Source organism: Perognathus longimembris, chromosome 23 (genome assembly GCF_023159225.1).
Source record: "Perognathus longimembris pacificus isolate PPM17 chromosome 23, ASM2315922v1, whole genome shotgun sequence".
Classification (NCBI taxonomy): Eukaryota; Metazoa; Chordata; class Mammalia; order Rodentia; family Heteromyidae; genus Perognathus; species Perognathus longimembris.
This window is the reverse complement of record NC_063183.1, coordinates 6,493,528-6,511,588: the sequence shown is the minus strand read 5'-3', so window position 1 is coordinate 6,511,588 and position 18,061 is coordinate 6,493,528. Positions and strand designations below refer to the sequence as shown.

At 47.6% G+C, this 18,061-nt stretch overlaps 1 protein-coding gene and 1 pseudogene across 1 annotated transcript; both read left to right on the top strand.

Annotated features, from left to right (window-relative positions):
- Positions 1 to 3,608: 3,608 nt before the first annotated feature.
- LOC125340537 lies at positions 3,609 to 4,593 on the top strand (annotated as a pseudogene).
- A 1,951-nt stretch (positions 4,594 to 6,544) lies between these two features.
- On the top strand, positions 6,545 to 9,090 carry Spn (sialophorin). The gene is made up of 2 exons (XM_048332221.1): positions 6,545 to 6,998; positions 7,720 to 9,090. The coding sequence occupies exon 2, from the start codon at positions 7,754 to 7,756 to the stop codon at positions 9,035 to 9,037; it is 1,284 nt and encodes a 427-aa protein (XP_048188178.1). The 5' UTR covers positions 6,545 to 6,998; positions 7,720 to 7,753; the 3' UTR covers positions 9,038 to 9,090.
- The last annotated feature ends 8,971 nt before the right edge of the window (positions 9,091 to 18,061 follow it).

Here is an 18,061-nt window from a genome sequence, read left to right as displayed (position 1 = left end):
GTGATCACCATGTTAATGTGCAGAGCTGAGTAGCATCTGAGCCAAGGTTAAAGCAGGAAAGGGAAGAAGACACAGTATGAAGGTAGAGATACCAACCCTTCTCCTTCCTCCTGCAGTTACCCTCTGATGTCCTCAAGTCCAATGAGGAGACTGCGTTCCCAAGAAAAGCAGCCTTTGAGTGCTTGAAAACTAATCTAGGCAACTGTTATCATCACCACCAACTTACCAGAAGCATTATCTACAGCAAAACTAGTGGAGGATTTAATAATGTGTCCTCACCTGGCTCTATGACCTCAAAAGGAGTGATATTTTGAAGTCAACTCAGACCTAGTGGAGTTAGAAGATTCCCTTAGGGGGGCTGGGAATATGGTCTAGTGGCAAGAGTGCTTGCCTCGTATACATGAGGCCCTGGGTTCGATTCCTCAGCACCACATATACAGAAAATGGCCAGAAGTGGCGCTGTGGCTCAAGTGGCAGAGTGCTAGCCTTGAGCAAAAAAGAAGCCAGGGACAGTGCTCAGGCCCTGAGTTCACGGCCTATGACTGGCCAAAAAAAAAAAAAAAAAAAAAAAAAAGAAGAAAAAGAAGATTCCCTTAGGGTTTTTCTGGGAACAACAGGACTTCATTTAGTTCTGTTTATTTATTTACTTATTGCCAGTCCTGGGGGCTTGAACTCAGGGCCTGGGCACTGTCCCTGAGCTTCTTCTGCTAAGGCTAGTGCTCTACAACTTAAGCCACAGTGCCACTTCCCATCTTTTCTGAGTAATTTATTGGAGATGAAAGTCTCACAAATGTTCCTACCTGGGCTGGCTTTGAACTGCTATTCTCAGATCTCAGCCTCCTTAGTAGCTAGGATTTCAGGCATGAGCCATCCGTGCCTGGCTCTGTAAGACTTATCTCCAATTCACCATCAAAAAGCCAGTAGTACTGCCTCGGATACACGAGGCCCTAGGTTCGATTCCCCAGCACCACATATACAGAAAACGGCCAGAAGCGGCGCTGTGGCTCAAGTGGCAGAGTGCTAGCCTTGAGCGGGAAGAAGCCAGGGACAGTGCTCAGGCCCTGAGTCCAAGGCCCAGGACTGGCCAAAAAAAAAAAAAAAAAAAAAAAAGACTTAAAAAGCCAGTAGTACAGCTGTGGCTCCAGTAGTGGAAAGCCAAACCTTAAGCAGAAAAAGCAAAGGGACAGTTCTGAGACCCTCAGTTCAAGACCCAGCACTAAGTAAATAAACAACGAAAGGCTATGGATCAGCTTTTGCCATGGCTCAAAGACCCTGTGCTCTTTGTCCTGCTCTGCCACCCACAATGTGGTCATCCCAGGGCCAGTTCCTCCCAAAGTTGTGGGATGTGTCTCTTACTCATGTCTGGGGGGAGGAGAAAGCACTGTTTCTGGCTCTTTTAAACATAAGGAGGAACTTTCTAAGCTTCCTTCCTTGTGTCACAGGGGCTGGGAATGGGGAACATGTCCTTTCCTGACACACCAGGGATGGGAGAATGTGACTGCCTTGAGTCACTTTTTATCATGATGACCAAATACCTAACCAAAACAACTTCAAGGAAGAGGATTTATTTTGGTTCATGGTCTCATGGGCCTGAGGCAATGCTTAACATCATGGTGGAAGGAGGGCATGGGGTGGGGGGTGCTGCTCACCTCATGGTGGCCCGGAAGTATTCAGAAGAACCAAGGACAAAAAATGTCCTTCCACAGCCTGTCCCTAGTCACCTACTTCCTCCAGGCTGGCCCTACATCCTCAATCTCCATCACCAGCCAACCATGTCATCAAGTCACCAATACATCCATGGGTTAATTTATTGATGAAGATGGAGGCCTCATAGTTCATTCGCGTCTCATGTATGTCACAGCTGGGGTCCAAGCGTTCAGCACATGAGCCGTTTAGGGGCTACTTCACATCTAAGGTGTAACAGATACTTTAGATGAATCACCTTCACCTGGAGCTGACCCCTGTGTGGATGGAGATGGTGCATAGCACGTGATAGGGGTTCTTTTAGGAAGGAAAGAGGCAGAAGAGATTATGGTATTGTTTTACTTGGGTGGTTTTTTCTTTTTCCTTGTAGCAGGGTGTCTTTGAATTTCAAGAGTTTTGACTTTTGTTTTTGAAGAGTCTTCTTATATCGTCCAGGCTAGTCTTGAACTCATAATCTTCCTGCGCTGGCCTTCCAAAGTTCCAGGGCAATAGGTGTGAACCATCACAGTTGGGTCTTGTGTTAAGGAGCCTGATAGGGCTGACGTCAGGCCTAGAAACCTGAAATAAGCCGGGACCTTCCTCCCCTCCAGGGACCATTCTGGTGATAAGCAAACCAGCCATTATTACAACCAGTTTGACCAGAATGAGTTTGGCCATTCACTTCTGTAATCATGCTTGCTTCCTGTGCTATTTCTTTTTTTTTTTTTTTTGGCCAGTCCTGGGCCTTGGACTCAGGGCCTGAGCACTGTCCCTGGCTTCTTCCCGCTCAAGGCTAGCACTCTGCCACTTGAGCCACAGCGCCGCTTCTGGCCGTTTTCTGTATATGTGGTGCTGGGGAATCGAACCTAGGGCCTCGTGTATCTGAGGCAGGCACTCTTGCCACTAGGCTATATCCCCAGCCCCCTGTGCTATTTCTTACATCCCTTTCCCCACCTAAACTTGCTTATAAATGCTCTGTACAAACCAATAGTCGGCACTCAGACTTTGGATTGAAAAATAAACCCAAGTTACTCCAATCTCTTGAATGTCTCTCTTAGTGTCAACAGTCTTCATCTTTCTGTGATACTAGTAGCTCTTTAAATCTACTTTTGCTCTAGAATGAGTCAATAAAGGCTAATTGGTGCTTTCTATTCTACAGTAAGTTTTTCAAACCTGAAGGATAAACTTTTGCATTTTTGGATTTGTTGTTTGTGGTGTGGTCATGGGGTTTGAACTCAGGGCCTGGGCACTGTCCCTGAGTTTTTTCACTTAAGGCTAGTGCTCTACCATTTTAAGCCACAGCATCAACTTCCCGTTTTCTGGTGGATAGTGGTTCAAAGCCAGCCCAGGCAAGAAAGCATGTAAGACTCTTATCTCCAGTTACCCACCAGAAAATTGCCAGTGGTGCTGTGGCTCAAGGTGGTAGAGTACTGTCCTTGAGCGAGTGAGCTCAAGAACAGTGCCCAGGCCCTGAGTTCAAGCCCTAAGACCAATCGGAAAACAAACAAAAAACAAGCTGGATGCTGGTGGCTCTCGCCTGTAATCCCAGCTACTCAGGAGGCTGAGATCTGAGGTTTGTGGTTTGATGCTAGCCCAGGCAGGAAAGTTCATGAAACTGTTGTTTTTTTTTCCAGTCCTGAGGCTTGAACTCAAAGCTTGCGGGCTGACTCTGAGCTTGTTTTTTTTTACTCAAGGCTAGTGCCACTTGAGCCATAGCTCCATTTCTAGTTTTTTGATGGTTAATTAGAGATCAGAGTCTCATAGGCTGGGAATGTGGCTTAGTGGTAGAGCGCTTGCCTAGCATGCATGAAACCCTGAGTTTGATTCCTCAGTGCCACATAAACAGAAAAGGCTGGAAGTGGCCAAAGAGTCTCACAGGTGACCCGAGCGGCTGTCGCGCGGACCTTGGCTCCCTCGGCTCGGCTTCCGAGTCCCCGCCGCCATGGCTGGTCAGTCACAGGGGATCCAGCAGCTGCTGCAGGCCGAGAAGCAACCGAAGGCTGAAGCAGGCCAAAGAAGAAGCCTGGGCCGAAATTGAACAGTACCGCCTGCAGAGGGAGAAAGAGTTCAAGGCCAAGGAAGCTGCGGCCCTGGGATCCCATGGCAGCTGCAGCGGTGAGGTGGAGAAGGAGACCAAGGAAAAGATGACCATCCTCCAGAACTACTTCCAGCAGAACAGGGAGGAAGTTCTAGAAAACCTCTTGGCCTTTGTGTGTGACATCCAGCCAGAAATCCACGAGAACTACCGCATAAATGGATAGGACAGGAGAAGCGCCTTTTCTTTCCATGGGTTGGTGTGGTAGACGCCCTCATGGACAATGGAGTGTTAGCAAAGCTCTAGCTCTGTCCTGTGAAAGACATTAAATTATTTCTGTATGCTGTAGTAGGTTCCTTCACTTTTTGCAGAGTAGCCAGTCTAGCTTCTTGGTATAAATTTAGTATTTATCAAAATTCATCTTTATATCTCTTCTTTGTTAGGGATTTAATGAGTATATGTTGTCTGTTTTCCTATGCCTTTCAGCTCAAGCAATGTGCATCACCATTTTCTTTCTTAGATCTTAATAGGATCAAACAAAGAAATTATAATTCTTTGAAGAAAGAAAAGGGATTAAATAATTTTTTCCCTTACACTTTCTTAAAGGTCAGGGGCTTTTTGAAAAAGTAGTAAGTAGTTATTTGTAACCTGTACAGAGCAGCAGCCAGCCTTAAAACAGTCCATTCTGGCTAAGTGTTTAGAGCAATGAATACTAATGTACTTGTTTTGGCTGCTGTTAGTTTACATTAATTAAGATGACTAGATGAGCCAGGCGCCAGTGGCTCACGCCTGTAATCCTAGCTACTCTGGAGGCTGAGATCTGAGGATCGAAGTTAAAAGCCAGCCTGGGCAGGAAAGTCTGTGAGACTCTTATCTCCAATTAACCACCAGAAAATTGAAAGTGGTGCTGTGGCTCAAGTGGTAGAGCACTAGCCTTGAGCTGAAGAGCTCAGGGACAGTGCCCAGGCCCAGAGTTCAAGCTCCACCACCAAAAAAGACTAGATGATAGGATTTAAGAACTTGCTACATGTTACTTGGTTTACTGATAATCATTTAAGAGTAAAACCTTTGTCATGTAACAAGAAAAAAAAAAGAGTCTCACAAACTTTCCTGTCTAGGCTGACTTCAAACCATGATCTTCAAATCTCAGCCTCCTAAGTAGCTAGGGTTATCAACAACACAAAGAAGCAAAATTAATTTTTTTAATTGCATTACTTTTTTAGCTATAGTCACTCTACTGTGATATAGAAAGCTGAAACGTATTCTCTCTCTCTCTCTCTCTTTTTTTTTTTGTCAGTCCTGGGGCTTGAACTCAGGGCCTGGGCACTTTCCCTGAGCTTCTTTTGCTCAAAGCTAGCACTCTACCACTTAAGCCACATTCCCAGCCCTGAAACATATTTTTTTTTTTTTTTTTGCTCAAGGCTAGCACTCTGCCACTTGAGCCACAGTGCCACTTCTGGCGTTTTCTGTATATGTGGTGCTGGGAATTGAACCCAGGCCTTTATGTATATGAGACAAGCACTCTTGCCACTAGGCCATATTCCCTGCCCCTGAACAACATATTCTTTTATCTAACTCATCTAACCTAATTTTTCTTCCCAGCCTCTGATATTACTTTCTACCCTCTGCTTCTCTGAAATCAACTTTTTAGCTCCCACATGTAAGACAGAACATACGCTATTTCTATTTTTGTGCCTTGCTTATTTCTTTTAACCTTGTAGTTTCCAGGCTCATCGATGTTGCTGGAAATGACAGGATTTCACCTTTTTTTTCTGGCTAATATTCTATTTCCTTTATCCATTCATCCACTGATAGATGGATTCCATACCTTGGCTGTTGTGACTAATGCTGCCAGAGTCATGTGAGTGCAGATGTCTCTTGGAAATAATGATTTTCTTCCTTTTAAAAAAATTTTTCTTTTCTTTGAATTTATATCTGAATCAAACAGTGTTTCTGTGTTTAGGAATCTTAAAAAAAATCCAAAACCAGCCAAAAAAAACCCAATAAAACCCAAAACCAGAACAGGAAGCTCAGCTCAAATGGTAGAACTCCAGCCATAGTGAAAAAACTTAGCAAGAACTTGAAGCCTGCTGGGATTCAAAGACTCACAACTATATTCTTAGCTACTCTGGAGGCTAAGATCTGAGGCTTTCACAAAGTGTATGAGACTCTTTTTTTTTTTTTTTTTTGCCAGTCTTGGGCCTTGGACTCAGGGTCTGGGCACTGTCCCTGGCTTCTTTTTGCTCAAGGCTAGCACTCTGCCACTTGAGCCACAGCGCCACTTCTGGCCGTTTTCTGTATCTGTGGTGCTGGGGAATTGAACCCAGTGCTTCATGTATATGAGACAAGCACTCGTGCCACTAGGTCATATTCCCAGACCCTGTATGAGACTCTTATCTCCAGTTAACCAGCAAAAAGCCAGAGGTAGAGGTGTGGCTCAAGTGGCAGAGTCCCAACTTGGAGCAAAAAAAGCAAAGAGATCAGGTCCTGAGTTCAATCCCCAGTATTGGCGCGCGCACACACACACACACACACACACACACACACACACGTAAATGAGCAAATAAAAATAAATAAACACTTCATCTCAAGTCAATTTGATTAATCTGTTAGCCGAGATCTTCTGAGACAATTTTCCATGTAGATTCTAGCACATTTACTAATGTTCTATAAAAACCAAACCATAGATGTGACAGTATTACTGATCTGAGTTGTTTTTTAATCTCCTATGGTGGGGCACTGGGGTCCCACTAGGGGAGACCCCAACTCCTTGCAACACGGTTCAAGAGCTCACAACCTACAAAGCCGCCAGGCCCCCAGCAGGTCAGCCTCCCCACGTCAGCCCCCACTCCCATACTTCCTGGGAGCTCTTGGGCAGGAAATGCGCCACCCCAAGTCCTGCTCTGACAGCTTAGGGGGACCACAGGTGCAAAGGAAACCACCTTCCCCTCCCTCATCCTCCTCTGCACCCCAATGTCTTTCAGGCGCCTTCTCATCATGCCAGCTCTGACCCCTTTTCTACGCATTCTCCCATCTAAGGCCCAGGGATCCCCAACCTGGACCCCTGCCTACTCTCTTGTCTCCACTGGGCCCCCAGATTCTCAGTTTCTCATCACTGGGGTAGGAACAGGGACAGGGTGGGGCAGGATGCAAGGGTGGGTGGGTGGAGCTAAGGCCCACTTCCTTTCCCCTTGGGGCGCAGGCTGCTCCAGTTGAGCAGAAGCCTCTGGAGGTACTGAGCAGGAGTGGCTGGCCCAGCCCTGCCTTACCAATTGAGCTGGTAAGAGGATGTGACCTGGGGGGTGGGGAACAGGAGCCTCGGCGGATAGTTGGGAGTCCACTGAAGGCTGGGACAGGTAGGTCATGGACCGGAGACTCAGAAGCCACTAGGCTGAACAGTGTCAAGGAAGGCTAGGAGGGCACAGCTATTGATGGTCTGAGCCGCCAGAGCAAGAGGGGACTTCTAGGCTAGGGTAGGGAGGGGGTGGTCTGAGTCTGTGCCTTTCATCTTTGTCTTTTTGTTATTCAGTACTGGGTTTGAGTTAAGGGCACTTGCTTGCAGGTGTTCTGCATCTCAAACCACATCTTTGACCTCTCCCCTCTCATGCCCTTCACCACTCTGCTTATTTTTGAGGTAGAATCTCACTTTCGCCCAGGTGGCTAGGACCTTAATCCTCCTATTTACACTCCCTGCCATAACGAAGATGGTCATCATTTATCACCACTTTGGACTTGTTTTGTTGAGACAGAGTCAGCTCAGGCTGACCTTGATCGATGATCCTCCTGATCACCACCCCTCAATTATCTTGGATTACAGGCACAAGCCACTGAGCCTGTCCTCTTATTTCTGATAATAAGAAAGGCAAGGATGGGGAGGGAAAAAAAGCCGTTAAACCACAAGTTGGGCCTGGCAGTTGGCAGGGAAGTGGGCAGGGAGGAGAGCCAGGCCAGGTCCTCCCCCAGCCTTGTGTGTTCTGTTTCTTCAACTTCCCCACCCTCAGGTCCTCACTCCTGCTTCTACCGGCCACCTTGGAAATGGCTCTGCTCTTCCTCCTCTTCTGGGCCTCCGTGCTGAGCCTGCAGACTCCAGTAACTTTGTCCAGACCTGCTCCAGGAGAGCCTCCTTCTTTCGACTCAGATGATTCTAAGAACCAGGGTCTCTCAGTCAACTCCACTGGACCACCGGCAGGAGACCCTAAGGATGCTAACAGCACCGGGAGCCAGATCTCAGCTGCACCCCCCTTGATGCCTTCTGGAACCAGTGAGCTGCTTCTTCCAGTGATTTCCATCGGTGCCGCACCTGAGTCAACAACCACCCAGGAGCCTTTGCCTTCGCTTCTCCCAGAAACCTCTAATGCAACCAGCAGCCATGATGTCCCCATAGCAGAGAATACACTGGAATACACTGCTGTGACAGGTGGAATGATGACGTCTAATTTTCAGGAAACTTCCCATGGTACCAGTGAACCCTCCGTCACCACAGCAACAAACTTTCTGGAGCCTTCTAATGAGACTAGTGGATTCCCTGTTACCGTGGCAACCAGATCTTTGGAACCTTCCAATAAGATGGATGGACCCCCTGTTACCGTGGCAACCAGGTCTCTGAAGCCCTCCAATGAGACCTCTGTTACCATGGTAACCAGATCTCTGGAGCCCTCCAGTGGACCCTCTGTTACCATGGCAACCGGAGCTCTGGAGCCCTCCAGTGAGACCAGTGGACTCTCTGTCACTATAGCAACTAGCTCTCTTAAGGTCCCTACTGTGGCCAGCCACACCCCAGTCTCTAACAGGGGATTATCTGTGGCGACTACTCCAAAGCCGCAGTCAGACACAAGCTTGAGTCCCCCCCTCACTGCAGGCCAGAGGTCCCATGGTAGGTTGCTGGTGCCTGTGCTTGTGGCGCTGCTGGTGGTTCTAGTCCTCCTGGCCCTGCTTCTGCTGTGGCGCCAGAGGCAGAAGAAGAGGACTGGGGTCCTGACGCTAAACAGAGGTGGAAAGCGCAATGGGGTGGTGGATGCTTGGGCTGGGCCAGCCCAGGTCCCTGATGAGGAGGCCATGACAGCTATAGTGGGAGAGTCTAGGGCTGACAAAGGCTCTGGGGTCCCTGAGACAGAAGGGTCTGGCCAGAGGCTTCCCCTCACCACTTTCTTTGGCAGACGCAAGTCTCACCAGGGATCCTTAGCCCTGGAGGAGCTAAAGCCTGGGTCAGGCCCCAGCCTGAAAGGAGAGGAAGAGCCACTGGTGGGCAGCGAGGATGAGTCTGTAGAAGCCCCCACTTCCAGTGGGCCAGAAGTAGGGGATGGAGCTGATTGTAAATAATGGAGGCGTTTGAAGCCTGGTGCTGGTAGCTCATGCCTATAATCCTAGCTACTCAGGAGGCTAAGATCTGAGGATTCCAGTTCAAAGCCAGCCCAGGCAAAAATGTCCATGAAAGGTTTAGCTCCAATTAACTCACCAAAAGCCAGAGAAATAGAGCCTGGCTAAGAAGAAGAGCACTAGCCTTGAGCGAAAAGCTAAGCTTAAGGCAGTGCCTAGGCTCTGAGTTCAAAACCCAGTACTGGCACAAAAAGAAAAAAATAGAGCCACTATTCCTTGCCACTTTCCATTCCCTTCCCTCTTAGCACAAGTGCCCTCGTTCTTCTCCAGCTTCCTCCAGCTTCTGCCCAGATCTTACTGCCATCTTCACTCAGCTTCTCAGCCCTGGATTCCCCAGCCAGGATCCTCAGGCAGCATCTGGACGTGCACCTGGGCCAGGACCTGCACCTACCCATCACCTGTGCACTGCCAAACCCGCATCAACCTTCTTCTCCACCCTTCCCTTCTTCCCTCCGTGGACGCCAAACTTACTGGGCCTGTGATTTCGGTGAGAACTCCTTCAAAGGATGCTTGGGGAAGAAGAAGGAAATGACAAGTCAGAAAACTCCCTAAGAATTTGCTCACAGACTCTTCTACTTAAGACAATCCTGCCAAGCCATCCATCCATGAACTTGCATTTGCTTTGGCTCAGCCTGGAGTGTGGGTAAGGGAAGAGAGTCAGGAGGGATTGATGGCATCCAGCTGTGTTCTCTGGTGGGCTTGTCACCCACCCCAAAACACCACCAGCTTCTCCACTCCCCACGCTCTCCTCTGGGGAGCCCCAGGCCAGGCTTAGTTCCCCAAATTCCTAGCACTTGACTGCATCCAGAGATGTCGTTTGTGAGCCATAAACATGCATTTGGCAATGTCTGTTCTGTTTTTTAAAAAATGTAATTTTATTGCTGGGCATTGGTGATTTACACCTGTCATCCTAGCTACTCAGGAAGCTGAGATCTGAGGATTGAGGTTCAAAGCCATCCCAGGCAGGAAAGTCCACGAGGCTTGTCTCCAATGAATCACCAGAAAACCAGAAATGGAGTTGTGGCTCAAAGTGGTAGAGCTAGTCTTGAGTGAAAAAGCTCAACGACAACACCCAGGCTCTGAGTTCAAGCTCCATGACCGACCAAAAAGTAATCATTAATAAATACATACATACTTTTTTATTATTAAGGTGTTATACAGAGGGGTTCTTATTTCATAACTCGGGTAATGAGTACAGTTCTTTTTGGACATGTCACCCCTTCCTTTGCTTTTCCCCAGTTTTCCTGGCAATGTTTGTAAAAAGTAGGGGTCAGTACAGTGTGTGTACTTGGGGGGGTGAGGGAGACTGAGGGCAATTGTCACCCCGAGGGGCCACAGCTCAGCACACCCTGTCCCTTCCTCAGGGCGTGGCATGCGCACACAGGTACACGGCCAGGCCGGAGTAAGGCGTCTGCCCAGCCGTGGGCGCTGGTCTTGCTGAGGGGTATTCCCTTCTGTATTCAGTTTCTCTGTAGGTGTCTCCCTTGCCATTCTAGAGGCTGAGCGCCTCCCCTTCTGTTCAGATAAAGCAAGAGGAGACAAGCCCAGGGAGGGAGGAATGATGCCCCTAGGACTTTTGCCCTGGGCTGGGGTAGGAATGTGGGCCAAGTCCTGGCTGTAAGGCCTCAGATCAAGCCCAGGCTGCAGCCCCCAGAGGCCATGTGGGCCAAAGGTAGTTGATATTTCCCCAGGTGGTGGAAGAAATTTGTAAAGAGGAAGCTGTTGAGTCAGAGTGAGGGCTGAGAACAGACAGACTGACCTACAAAGAGAGGTGTGGGAGCCAAGTGCCAGGGCCTGGGTGGAGGGGGAAAGTGGGAAGGGAGGGGTGTGTGTGTGTGTGTGTGTGTGTGTGTGTGTGTGTGTGTGTGAAGAGAGAGAGAGAGAGAGAGAGGTCTGAGAAGGGAGAGGGGAGAAGAGGCAGAAAGCAGCCACTGACTCAGTTGCCACCACACTAGGCTGTGTGGCCTCCTGAGCTGCTTGAGGGGAAAGACTGGGCTGGGCTGGAAACCTAGGTTCCCCCAGCTAGGCTGGGCACCCAAGGGCACCTACACTGGGCACTTGGCCTGCGTCTCACCAAGTCCCTTAGAGATGCGGCAAGTGTTGCTTTAGATCTATCAAACATAGCACCCCGATATCAATGTTTAGAAAACACCGTCGGGGGTGTGAGAAGCCCCGTCTCCCTGCCTCTCTCTCAGTTTCAGAGCTGTAACTGATTTTCAAGTCCTGTGCAAATGCCGGAGGAAATCGTGGGAGGGTGGGGAAGGCACCTGGGGGGGGACTTCAGAAAGTGTCAAAATGTCAGCGCTAAAAGAGGCACAAATAAAATGCCACGAATTCACAGAAAGAGGAGAATGACACGTGGCTCTTGAGGGGGGCAATCCCCTGAAGAGCTCATTCTAGGGATTTTGTTTGCTCTATTGCTGTCAATGGCATGGTGACTGGTTGGTGGCAGGTCCTCCATGAAATTCATGTCAGTGACTGAGTGAATAAGTGAACCAAAGAGTGAGTGAATGACTGAATGAATGAGATAGTGATTTGAGTAAGTGAATGAATGAGTCAATAAATGAGATTTTGTAGACTAAGAATTTTGCTAGGCTGAGAAAGGGCTGGGGCGGGTGCAGAAGTATTTGTAGAGAGAATTTATTGTTTTTTTTTAAACATGGAATAAATGTCTCCTGGTTCTTAAAAAGGAAGAAGTAGGAGTAGATACTGTCAGCCCCAAGAGGAAAAATAACCAAGCAGAAAGAGGAGAACAAGCAAAGCAATAAGGAACTATAAGATATGGAGGCAGATCCACATGCATTGATAATAGAAACAATCTGAGGTGATTCCTATTTCTTGTCACACTCATTAGGAATCATGTTTTCAAGAGCTATGTAAGGACTTTGTAAATGCCTTCACTATGATGCTGAGTAGGGAAAAAAGCACGTTACAATCTGTGAGTACATATGGTTCTAGTTTTGTAATGATTCAAAAATATACATACTGGGGCTGGGAATATGGCCTAGTGGTAGAGTGCTTGCCTCAAAGACATGAAGCAAGGCATAAACAGAAAAAAACGCAAGTGGCGCTGTGGCTCAAGTGATAGAGAGCTAGCCTTGAGCAGAAAGAAACCAGGGACAGTGCTCAGGCCCTGAGTTCAAGCCCCAGGACTGGCAAATAAATTTTTAAAAATTAAAAAAATATATATATAGGGCTGGGGATATAGCCTAGTGGCAAGAGTGCCTGCCTCCGATACACGAGTCCCTAGGTTCGATTCCCCAGCACCACATATACAGAAAACGGCCAGAAGCGGCGCTGTGGCTCAAGTGGCAGAGTGCTAGCCTTGAGCGGGAAGAAGCCAGGGACAGTGCTCAGGCCCTGAGTCCAAGGCCCAGGACTGGCCAAAATAAATAAATAAATAAATAAATAAATTAAAAAAAAAATATATATATATACATATTCTCTATACTTACAGAAAGAGGGAATATTCCAAATATTCACAGTAGTTATCTTTAAGATGATGGATGTAAGTGTAATTTTTATTTTGTTTATACTTTTCTGTATTTTCCAAGTTTTGTACAATAAATGTCTATTGCTTTTTTGACTAGAAAAATAACTGATTAAAATTTTTTTTAAAGATGTTCGGGCTGGGGATATGGCCTAGTGGCAAGAGTGCTTGCCTTGTATACATGAAGCCCTGGGTTCAATTCCCCAGCACCACATATATAGAAAACGGCCAGAAGTGGCACTGTGGCTCAAGTGGCAGAGTGCTAGCCTTGAGCAAAAAAGAAGCCAGGGACAGTGCTCAGGCCCTGAGTCCAAGGCCCAGGACTGGCACAAAAAAAGAAAAAAAAAAAGTTCTAGCCAGGTGCAGTGGTTCATGCCTGTAATCTTAGCAACTTGGGAAGCTGAGATCAGTAGGATTACAATTTGAATCCATTCTTGGAAAAATATTCTCAAAACACCATACCAACCAGAGACGGGGAATATGGCTTAGTGGTAGAGCGCTTGCCTTGCATGCATGAAGCCCTGGGTTCAATTCCTCAACACCACAGAAACAGAAAAAGCTGGAAGTGGCGCTGTGGCTCAAGTGGTAGAGTGCTAGCCTTGAGCAAAAAGAAGCTCAGGGACAGTGTCCAGGCCCTGATTTCAAGCCCCACAACTGGAAAAAACAAACAAACAAAAAAACCCAACACCATACCAACCAATAAAAAAGTGAAGTGTGGTGGTTTATGCTTGTCATCCCAGCTGTGCAGGAACCATAACCAGGGGATCGTAGTTCAGGTCACCCCAGGCTTAGTTAAGGTAGAGTGCTTGCCTTGCATGCATGAAGCCTTGGGTTCCATTCCTCAGTAGCAAAACAAAAAAAGCCAGAAGTGGAACCATAGCCCAAGTGGTAGATTGCTAACTTTGTCCAGGTCTGGAGCTCAAGCCTCAGGACTAGCTTTAAAAAAAAAAAAAACGGGGGGGCTGGGGATATAGCCTAGTGGCAAGAGTGCCTGCCTCGGATATACGAGGCCCTAGGTTCGATTCCCCAGCACCACATATACAGAAAATGGCCAGAAGCGGCGCTGTGGCTCAAGTGGCAGAGTGCTAGCCTTGAGCAGGAAGAAGCCAGGGACAGTACTCAGGCCCTGAGTCCAAGGCCCAGGACTGGCAAAAAAAAAAAAAAAAAAAAAAAAAAAAAAAAAAAAAAAAACCCTTCATTCTTTCTCTCCAGTCTCCATCATCCTTTTACTGGGTCCTACTGAGTGACTCCTATTTATTTTTCTTTTATTTTTTTGGCCAGTCCTGGGGCTTGGACTCAGGGCCTGAGCACTGTCCCTGGCTACTTTTTGCTCAAGGCTAGCACTCTGCCACTTGAGCCACAGTGCCACTTCTGGCCGTTTTCTGTATACGTGGTGCTGGGGAATCGAACCCAGGGCTTCATGTAGAAGGAGGCAAGCACTCTTGCCACTAGGCCATATGCCCAGCCCCAAGACTCCTATTTCTTGATTCTCTTCCCTTCTGTCTATGAAGGACCCAGGGACCTTCTTTCAAGTTTCTCTTTTTAATTGACATTCAATAATTATTCAATCTATGAGCTACAATGTGATGTTTCAATACATGTATATAATGTGTAATAATCAAATCAGGGTTAGCATATCCAGCTATTCAAAAACTTATTATCTCTTTGTGGTGAAACATTAGAAATATCTTGTAGCTGTTTTGAAATATAGAACATATTATGAATAACCATAGCCACCCTACTGAGAAATAGAACATGAAAACTTAGCTGGGCTGGGTAATAGTGGCTCCTGCCTCAGTATAGGCCAAAAAAAAAAAAAAAAAAAGATACATGGGGCCTTTGAACAAACTACAATTTTCAAAGCAGAAACAAAAGCATACCAAACCAAAGAAGAGTGAAAATATCCAAATTTTAGTCAGGCACTTGTGGCTCATGTCTATAATCCTAGCTACTCAGGAGGCTGAGATCTAAGGATCCAAGTTCAAAGCCAGCTTAGGCAGGAAAGTCTCTGAGACTCTTATCTCCAATAAACCAACAGAAAACCAGAAGTGTCACTGTGGCTCAAAGTGGTAGAGCGCTAGCCTTGAGCAAATTCGTTTAGGGACAGTGCTCAGGCTCCAAGTTCAAGCCCCACTACCACCAACAACAACAGCAAAACACAAAACAGAAGTGGAGGTGTGACTCAAGTGGTAGAGCATCAGCCTGGAGTAAAAGGTAAGTGAGAGCATGAGGCTCTGAGTTCAAGTCCCAGTACTCTCTCTCTGTCTCTCTCTCTGTCTCTCTCTGTGTCTGTCTGTCTCTGTCTCTCTCTCTCTCTCTCCAAATCTTAATGGGTACATGCCTTGCAAAACTAACAGACACAGTGGCTGCCTAGTTCTGGGGAGGTTTGGGTGGAGTCATGAGGGAGTATTGGGTACCCAGGACATGGTGTCAATAATGAGCTACTGTGGGTGCCTGTGTGTCTCAGTCCCCTACAGCTGGTGGCATTAGGACGGCCAGGCTGCACCTTGGCAAAGCTCCCAGCTCAAACAGAATGGCCTGTGTCGGTCCTGGAGAGAGCCACATGCTCCCCTCGCATTTGTACCCACTCTGCCCAAAGCCAGCCCACCCCCAGCTGTCCCCTGAGACGTTCAACTCCACTTGCCAACCAAACTCCTCCTCAACCATCACTATTGTGGTGCAGTTGCCCTTCTAACTCCCCACAAACAGACTGTTCCTTCTCCCTTCCCACAGTGCCTTGGGGAGGGAGGTGGCATGGACGATTGGGCCAGATGCAACAGACCCCTCCCTCACCATAGGCATGTGGCCCCATCAGGGCCATGTGCCATCTCTGACAGTTCCAGAGTCTACATCTCAGTACACATGGCTACCTGCTATGTGCAAACCTAATGGAGAGATGAATGAATGAAGGAACTATGATTTTTAAATAACATGATCAAGATCATCTGTCTCTTGGAGTTTTCCTCTGTCACCCAGGATGACCTTGGTGACAACATATTTTATTTTATTGCAACTTAGACACCACTTAAGATGGAAGAAGAGCTCAGGCCTGTAATGGATTTATTTAGAACATAAGATTAAAAGATGAGGGCTGAGAATGTGGCTTGGTGGTACAGTGCCTCCCTAAGCAAGCATGAAGCCCTGGGTTTGATTCCTCAGCACTACATAAACAGAAAAAGTCAAGTGACGCTGTGACTCAAGTGGTAGAGAGCTAGCCTTGAGCAAAAGCTCAGAGCCAGTGCCCAGGCCTTGAGTCCAAGCCCTGTTGCAAACCTTGTCCCGCTGCAGCTGGGAGCAAGGCCCGGAGCAAAGCAATGATGGAGACTGGACCGTGGAATTGGTTTCAGGGTACCAGGGGACCTGCTGCCTCACTCCAGCAACAGATACCTCGTATCCCATGGACATGGCTTTTATTCATTATCAAACAAGAGTGCATGCAGAGGGGCTGGGGATATAGCCTAGTGGCAAGAGTGCCTGCCTCGGTATACCCGAGGCCCTAGGTTCGATTCCCCAGCACCACATATACAGAAAACGGCCAGAAGCGGCGCTGTGGCTCAAGTGGCAGAGTGCTAGCCTTGAGCGGGAAGAAGCCAGGGACAGTGCTCAGGCCCTGAGTCCAAGGCCCAGGACTGGCCAAAAAAAAAAAAAAAAAGAGTGCATGCAGAAAGGTCCCTACATCAAAGAAACTACTTCAAAGGGATAAGGGCACTAGTTTTGGGGGAACAATCCTAGGACTGGCGACTTCCCATAAACAGGAGGTAAAGGTAACAAGTAAACAACCTCCAGCTACCAAGGTCCTACCAGCCACCTACCAGCTCCAAGGTCCTTGTTATGCCCATGTCGCGAGAAGACCCCCAAGAAGACCACCGAGAGCCAGATGTTCTGAAATGCAAAAGCAAGGCTTTATTCAGGCGAGCTGCAACTCAGGCCTCGTCCTACCCACCGACACAGCGGAGGTTAGGAGGAAGGCCCTGAGCTGAGATTTCACAAAGCTTATAAAGGCAAAAAACCAAAGTTACAGCAATCAAGTGTTCAAGCAAGATTAGGATACGGGTACAAATCTGATTGGCTCAGGGCTCGAGGTATTCCGGGGCGGTTAGAGTTAAGCAGGGAGTTTCCTGACAAGCTGGGCCCTAATAAGCTTATCCTGCTAGCCAGGATAATTGGTGGCCTGGGTTACTCATAGTTTACACAGACAACAAAATGGGGGCTGCCTGAAAATGGGGTTTACTTTACCTCTTCAGTCCTGTGACCCTTGGGATTATCACTAGGGTGGAAACTGTGGCCATTGTAATGCTACCCACAATAGGTCTTTTTTTTTTTTTTTGCGCCAGTTCTGGGCCTTGGACTCAGGGCCTGAGCACTGTCCCTGGCTTCTTTTTGCTCAAGGCTAGCACTCTACCACTTGAGCCACAGTGCCACTTCTGGCCATTTTCTGTATATGTGGTGCTGGGGAATTGAACCCAGGGCCTCATGTATACGACGCAAGCACTCTTGCCACTAGGCCATATTCCCAGCCCCACAATAGATCTTGTTAGGGCTGCCCTGGGCCGCCCTCAGCCTTCTACTGGGCAGATAATGGAATGGGCAGAGAATGGCCTTCCAATTCTCTAAAGCTGACCTTATGGCTCTGCATTTATGGGTTCCCACAAAGCCCCAGGACTGGCAAAAGAAAAAAAAAGATTTAAGGATGAAATTAATGGGGATGAGGATGTGTGAAGTTACACTCACTCTACTATGAGATTAGAGACATTTATTTGAAAATTCAGTGTTGCTGAGTGGTTTAGGGGAAAAACAGCTGATTGTTTATAGAACTATAAAGAGAAATGCTTGGAAGATAGCTAGAAACAGATGTCTGGAGCTTGGGAGGGAACTCAGGGCTGGAGATACGGATTTAAGTAAGAATCATCTGACACCAGGTGCTGGTAGCTCCTGTTTGTAATTCTAGCTACTCAGGAGACTGAGATCTGAGGATCCTGGCCTGAAGCCTGCCAGAAGACAATTCCAAGAGCCTCTTACTGCCAATTAACCAACAAAAACCCCAAAAGGAGATAGATATGGCTTACGTGGTAGAGTACTAGCCTACAGCAGAAATTGGTAAGGGAGAGCACAAGGCCCTGAGCACAAGCCCGATTACTGGCATAAAGAAAAAAGACAAGAAGAAAGCCAAGCACATATGGCTCACATCTGTAATCCTAGTTACTCAGGAGGCTGAGATCTGTGGATTGTAATTCAAAGCCAGCCTGGGAAGGAAAATTGTGAGACTCTTAGTCCCAATAACCAACAAAAAAGCTAGAAGAGGAGCTGTGGCTCAAGTGGTAGAGGGTTGACCTTGTGTGAAAAGCTAAGGGATGGGACTGGGGATATGGCCTAGCGGCAAGAGTGCTTGCCGCACATACATGAAGCCCTGGGTTTGATGCCCCAGCATCATATATATAGAAAACGGCCAGAAGTGGCGCTGTGGCTCAAGTAGCAAA

Bases quoted from the DNA above. Each gene is read 5' to 3' on its own strand.
- Spn (XM_048332221.1), top strand. From the start codon at position 7,754: ATGGCTCTGCTCTTCCTCCTCTTCTGGGCCTCCGTGCTGAGCCTGCAG.